Source organism: Osmia lignaria, chromosome 6 (genome assembly GCF_051020975.1).
Source record: "Osmia lignaria lignaria isolate PbOS001 chromosome 6, iyOsmLign1, whole genome shotgun sequence".
Classification (NCBI taxonomy): domain Eukaryota; kingdom Metazoa; phylum Arthropoda; class Insecta; order Hymenoptera; family Megachilidae; genus Osmia; species Osmia lignaria.
Window position 1 is genome coordinate 2054040 of NC_135037.1, and position 6957 is coordinate 2060996.

Sequence of the window (6957 nt, forward strand, 5' to 3'; positions counted from 1 at the left end):
ATCACAGTTTCATTTGTTTTTTGCATCTCTTTCAATATCTTTAAACTTTGCTTCCAATCGTTTAGAATATGCTGCTAATTTATATGCAGCCTGTTCTAACTTAGTCACACTATCATCAATTTCATTAATGTTGTCCAAAATGGGTTGTAACTTCTTGTATTTTTCGTTTAAAGAATCTAAAGATTGAGAGACACCTGATGATATGGTTTTCAATTCAGTATACTTTGCAATGGTTTCTTTGTTTAATCGCTCCAATAAACGATAATCAGCATGAGTAGCTGTAAGTTCCTCTTGTAAATATTCACCAGTTTTTTGAAACATGGTATTGGCTAAGCGACTAAGATTTGGATCATGAGGATCTAATGCCTCGAAGCTGCTTGTACTTGTCGAGAGCGTAGTTCCTCGTTTTGGTGATTCGCATCGTGAACTGTGATCTTCCGTAAAAAGAGAAGATTCTGTTTGTACGTTTTCTTTCAATGGATCTTTAATTGATGTCATTGTCGATATAAATAATCATTTGTATGAAAATAAACGGGAATAAATAACTTCAATTGCGACAATATACGCTATCCATTACTCACTGTCTATAATAAATGTCAAATTTTTAGAGCACGCAGTGACTACCGACGCAAAACACTGGACATGCCTTTATTTTTGAAAGCGTCATGATTTAGGGTGCCTCAGACACCCCACCGCTTTTTACATGCCAACCTTTATTGTCCCGGGGTTTCTGGGACCCCGTCGGACGGCTGGCGCTTTCTACATACCGACTGGTTTTCGTTCTGGGTTTTCTGGGACCCCGTCGCGCCGCGGACGCTTTGTACATACCGTCTGGTTCTCGTTCTGGGGTTCCTGGGACCCCGTTGTACCGTTGGCGCTTTCTATATACCGACTGGTTCTAGTTCTGGGGTTCCTGGGACCCCGCCGCGCCGCGGGCGCTTTCTATATACCGACTGGATCTCGTTCTGGGGTTTCTGGGACCCCGTTGTACCGTTTACGCTTTCTACATACCGACTGGTTTTCGTACTGGGGTTTCTGAGACCCCGTCCACCACTGGCGCTCTGCATGTCGACTTGTTTTCGTTCTGGGGTTTCTGGGACCCCGTTGCACCATCGGCACTCTCTACATACCGACCTTTTTTGTTCTGGGGTTACTGGGACCCCGTTCCACCACTCTCTGCATACCGACCTAATGTTAGGATGCAGGGATGTACCTAGTCCTTGGTGCTAAGTGGTGCTAAGAAAGAAACCCGGTAAAAAGTCTACATTTTCTCTTTGTACCTTTATTACAGATAGAACATTAATTAGGATTGTAAGGATGGCGGCATTCGAGGGTAAATATTTTTGACTAGCCCTTTCCTGAGTATTATAATGATATAAATGGAAGTATGGTTAAAAATACTGTTGATAGATTTGTCAAAATTTTGTACATCTTAATTATGTTTTCTTTTAGAAATGGGTGTTCTACCAGAAATTGCAAACGCAGTGGATGAAATGGAGTGGACGTAAGTATAATAAAGTTGTATTATACAAATAAAATAAGAATTGTCATATATAACAAAGTGTGATGCGAATACCGTGTTATAGATTACCAACTGATGTCCAAGCTGAAGCTATTCCATTAATTTTGGGTGGCGGAGATGTATTGATGGCTGCAGAGACTGGTAGTGGAAAAACTGGTGCTTTCTGTTTGCCAGTTATACAAATTGTATGCGAAACTCTAAAGGATATAGAATCTGGCAAAACAGCTAAAACAAGTTCTACAGGACATCATCAGCCTTGTATGTTGTGTTCTTGCTAATGACTAGTAACATTGTTTTATTTAACTGAATGACTGTCATAATTATTCCTAGCTACACATTGGGCATTGAGTTTATTTGATAGAGGAAGAGCTTTAGCTGTTACTCCAGATGGCCTGAGATGTCAGAGTCGTGAACAAAAAGAATGGCATGGTTGCAGAGCAAACAAAGGAGTACATGGGAAAGAAAAATTTTTCTATGAAGCTATAGTAACTGATGAAGGTTTATGCCGTGTAGGCTGGTCTACAGCTGAAGTAATTATCTTACATTTTTATTAACTTTTCATAAATAATCATTCAAAAAACTATATTAATCATGATATCTCACAGGCCACATTGGATCTGGGAACAGACAAGTTTGGTTTTGGTTTTGGTGGTACTGGTAAAATGTCAAATGCGAAACGGTTTGACGATTACGGAGAACCTTTTGGAATGCATGATGTAATTGGATGTTACTTAGATTTATCAAATGGGCATATTAGGTTTACAAAAAATGGTAAAGATCTTAATGTAGCATTCAACTTGAATGCACAACAAAAATCACAGACCTACTATCCAGCTGTTGTTTTAAAAAATGCTGAAATGTCATTTAATTTTGGAGCACAACCATTTAAATATCCACCATGTGGTCATTTAAAAGATCACATACCTCTTGCTTCAGCTCCTAAAGAATGTGTTAAGGAAAATCCTAATAATACTAGCCAAGGTCAAAGTATAGAGGATAGCAAACCAAAACCTAATGCTCCTCAAGCTATAATTATGGAACCATCGCGGGAACTTGCTGAACAAACATATAATCAGATTCAAAAGGTAAGCTGTTAATAATTAAAAATTTTTAATATTAATAACTAAATGATATTTTTATTTAGTTTAAAAAATATCTAACAGATCCTACCATCAAAGATTTGTTAGTTATTGGAGGAGTAAGTGTAAAAGAACAGATTTCTAAGCTAAATTCAGGTGTGGACATAGTGGTTGGAACACCAGGACGTTTAGAAGATCTGATACAAGGAGGCTATTTGTCCCTAACACATTGCAGGTATTGTAAAAGTTACTGCATTCTGATTTCATTGAGATAATCATTATTATAATATAATATGTTTTTAGATTCTTTATTTTGGACGAAGCTGATGGTCTATTGAAGCAAGGTTACACGGAATTAATCGAACGTTTGCATAAACAAATACCAAAAATTACATCAGATGGAAAAAGACTGCAAATGATCGTGTGTTCGGCTACGTTGCATTCTTTTGAAGTGAAAAAAATGGCAGTAAGTATCTGTAATAACCATTTATATTTCGTAGAAAACTATATAGCAAGTTTTTCTATAGGATCGCCTGATGCATTTTCCAACATGGGTAGACTTAAAAGGTGAAGATGCTGTACCCGAAACTGTGCATCACGTTGTTGTAATGGTAGATCCGCAGAAAGATAAATCTTGGCATAACTTAAGAAGACACATAGAAACTGACGGTGTACATCAACGAGATAATATAAGACCAGGAAGTAACGATCCTGGTATGTTTCAAATCACTCTAATTATTACTATGATATTCTACTGATTGTGTAATTAAAAATTTTACAGAGACACTATCAGAAAGTGTGAAAATACTAAAAGGTGAATACTGTATTCGTGCCATTAAGGTGCACAACATGGATAGAGCTATCATCTTCTGTAGAACTAAGATAGATTGCGATAATTTGGAACGGTATTTGAAGCAAGTTGGAGGAAACCAATTTTCGTGCGTATGTTTACACGGTGATCGAAAGCCTGCCGAACGGAAAGCTAATTTAGAAAAGTTCAAGAAACAAGAAGTAAAGTTCTTGATCTGTACCGATGTTGCTGCTAGAGGTTTAGATATTACTGGGCTACCATTCAGTACGTATTTGAAGTTTGTATGTGACATTTGTACATGTGACTTTGTTTAATTGAGTTTATAATTTTCCTCCTATAGTGATTAATATGACTCTACCTGATGAGAAATCAAACTACGTGCATCGTATCGGTAGAGTTGGTAGAGCTGAACGAATGGGTTTGGCTATTTCATTAGTTAGCAAAGTACCAGAAAAAGTGTGGTACCACGGTGAGTGGTGTCCTAGCCGCGGAAGAAATTGCAACAACACTAATCTTACCGACAAGGGTGGTTGTTGTACCTGGTACAATGAACCAAATGTAAGTTTTAGTAAAATATAACATATTCAGATGTTTCTCTTTATTAAAGATCTAATTTATATTGCTTTAGTATTTAGCCGAAATTGAAGATCACCTAAATATCACAATTCAACAAGTTGAACCGGATATGAAAGTTCCTATGAACGACTTCGACGGGAAAGTTATATACGGAGAAAGAAGAGCAAACATGGGTACGTATTTCTGTATTTTAATTATACAATGAACTGTATTTTAATATTTATAAACTATTTAGGTTCGACTTATCAAAACCACGTTGAACAAATGGCACCTTACGTGGCTGAGTTATCTTCCTTGGAATCAAGAGCACAACTTTTGCATTTGGAAAGGCATATGGCTGCAGCAGCAAATTAAAATTGCGTTAACTTAATATGAGAAATCAAGATCTACTATCATGCTTTGCAAATTGAGTATTCAATTTTGTGTTTGAATGTTATTTCTAGTGTTCTAATAATTTTAATACCCAGAAATACAGTGTACTGTAATTTTCAAATGTAATATATAAATTTGTTACATATAATATAAAGTTTCAATTCGCACGTAACAAGGAGTATTTTGTACAAATTAATCATTAAAAAAAAAAAAGAACAAAAGAAATTGACTCGCGTAAATACCATTTCGTATATGTGTATATAAGACATCCGGTAAGTGTTTATTGTATTTTTTATAATCTTCATAATTGTACCATCGCTATTTTAGTTACACAAATGTATAATACAGTGACTTTGCAGTGTTTAGTTTTTGTTAACCTTCGCAATATCCTTTGTGTTTTGTGATACGTGTGCACGAGGGGCACACGTACGATCTCAGTTTTTTTTTTGTTTTTTTTTCGAACAGTATAATTATATATCATTTATACTCTTAAAATTTACTAAATGACTTTTGTTTAATTACACATAATAATTTTATACACATTTCTCGAAATCAATGATAAACGACTATAGTTACACAGTATACAAATCATACTGTTTGCTTTTTTTGTATTCGGGTACAGCATACATGTGTTCTCTCTCCCTTTCAAACAGTGTGCACGATTGATTCACGCGTTTATGAATGCATTTCTCTTCACACTTTTAAGATGGTTTTCATTTCATTGGCGCAGTTAATACAATATAGAGTCAAACCATTTACACGCTAATTTAATTGATTAATCAGCATAGATTCATGAAAACATTTCCTTTTTTCTCTCTCTCTTTCTCTCTCTCTTTATATTCAGACAATCATCACAGAATGAGAATGAAATATTTTTTTTCCTGTTTCTTGTAATCTAAAAACACATTTACAGTCGTTCACACCATTCTCTCTCTCTTAAAATGGCACGCTCGATAACACACACTTCGAAAAGTTTCACTCGATCGCTTTAACTCGGTTAAATTATATTTATATAATATATACAGAGTGCCTCAAAAAGGATGAACACCGTGGAAACTGCAAATATTTTATGGCAAATGATAAAAAAATTCCTTTACCACTTTATAATTTGTGACTTTATTTGTAAGATATACGTATTTAAAAATTGAATGATGGCGCCAATGTACATCTTAGGTTGTAGCTGATCGTTGGGGAAAATACATTCACGCAAAACAATGATAATTAATTACCTTGTTAATTTAATGCTTCAGTTTTAATATAATTTTAGCAGTGACTGGACTAAATTAAATTTAAAGTACCCATCACAACACGTGACTTGGACCACGTGATCAGCCGCCTAAATTTAAACAGAGCATACCGGAAGTGATGTATCCAATTTTAAATCGCTTATATCTCTTAAATAAAATCGCTGATTACAAAATAGCAAAGGACTTTTCGATCCCTTTTTTCATCAAGAATTTGTAGTTTGCACGATGTACATTTTTTCTGAGACAACCTGTATAATATATATATTTATTTATTTATTTATGTACTTATATGTATATCAGTTTATCGTATATGCTACACGTCCACCCCACGATTTTTACTTAAATAGCTTGGACAACTAAACGACTCAGGTGATTTAATACCCGTTCGCGTATTTCATATAGTAACCATTAATATATTTTTTTTCGTTTGATTGCATTGTACGCAATAATGTGTATATGTATGTATGTGTGTCTGCGTTTGTTTTTTAATTGTGCAGTTTTATCATGAACGCTTGAAACGAAGAGAAAAGAAAATATCTCCCGCGTAAGAACACGCGGTGTGATTCGAGAAATCATGGGGCGGACAACATTCAATTTTCAATTTTTCCTAAAGAATTTTTCTCCTTTTCTTATTTATTCATTTACATCACGTATAGTTTCATTTCTTTTTTTTTTTCCACGCACTCGCTCGTATGATCAACGCAATATCGAATGTTACAATTGTTCAACGATCTTTTATCTTTTCCATTCGTATAAGTCTTCGGCTAAACGTTACTTCTAACAAGAGAGACACGCAACAACGAATTCATTTAAGAATTAAGGGAGAAAAACACGGGTGTATCGAGAGAGGGATGCTGATGATGGACTGGAGGGACATTACTTATCGACGAGCTGGTAACTCTTCTTTTCTCTCTCGCTTTTTTTTTTGTGTTTTTTTTTCTTTTTTTTTAAAGTTTCATATTCTCGTTCTCTATTACGTGGATACATATTTATTCACGAACAATTAAGTGATCCTCTCGTCGTTCTTCCTTTCATCGCTAGGATCAACGATACAACTTCGTCTAGTGCTTTTTTCTTTCTTTGAAAAATTCCAATTAAATGTTCGCCAGTTTCCACCTGGAAACCATAGTTAAACGAACGCTCATCATTGTTTCCGTTTGCTCCTCAGAGAAGCTTTTTCCCGGATCCTAGCGAACAAGATCCGAAGACTAGAAAAAAAGAAACGTTCGATTCCGGATAACGGATCGACGATCGATCACCGTACACATATATTTTTCATAGAAATTACTTCGAATAGAATACGTGTGGCAAGAGACCATTGTTTGGCTCCTCTTCTTTCCCTCTATTTTT

At 35.4% G+C, this 6957-nt stretch overlaps 2 protein-coding genes across 2 annotated transcripts; one reads left to right on the forward strand and one right to left on the reverse strand.

Moving 5' to 3' along the window:
• Nucleotides 1-9: 9 nt before the first annotated feature.
• On the reverse strand, nt 10-647 carry Blos2 (biogenesis of lysosome-related organelles complex 1 subunit 2). Its single transcript, XM_034318385.2, has one exon. It carries the CDS (start codon nt 496-498, stop codon nt 10-12), a length of 489 nt encoding a protein of 162 aa, XP_034174276.1. The 5' UTR covers nt 499-647.
• Nucleotides 648-1176: 529 nt separating this feature from the next.
• Ddx1 (ATP-dependent RNA helicase Ddx1) lies at nt 1177-4585 on the forward strand. Its single transcript, XM_034317782.2, has 12 exons — nt 1177-1333; nt 1453-1504; nt 1587-1780; nt 1853-2052; nt 2128-2607; nt 2667-2836; nt 2905-3067; nt 3129-3315; nt 3383-3676; nt 3753-3970; nt 4041-4161; nt 4224-4585. The coding sequence occupies exons 1-12, from the start codon at nt 1318-1320 to the stop codon at nt 4340-4342; spliced, it is 2214 nt and encodes a 737-aa protein (XP_034173673.1). The 5' UTR covers nt 1177-1317; the 3' UTR covers nt 4343-4585.
• The last annotated feature ends 2372 nt before the right edge of the window (nt 4586-6957 follow it).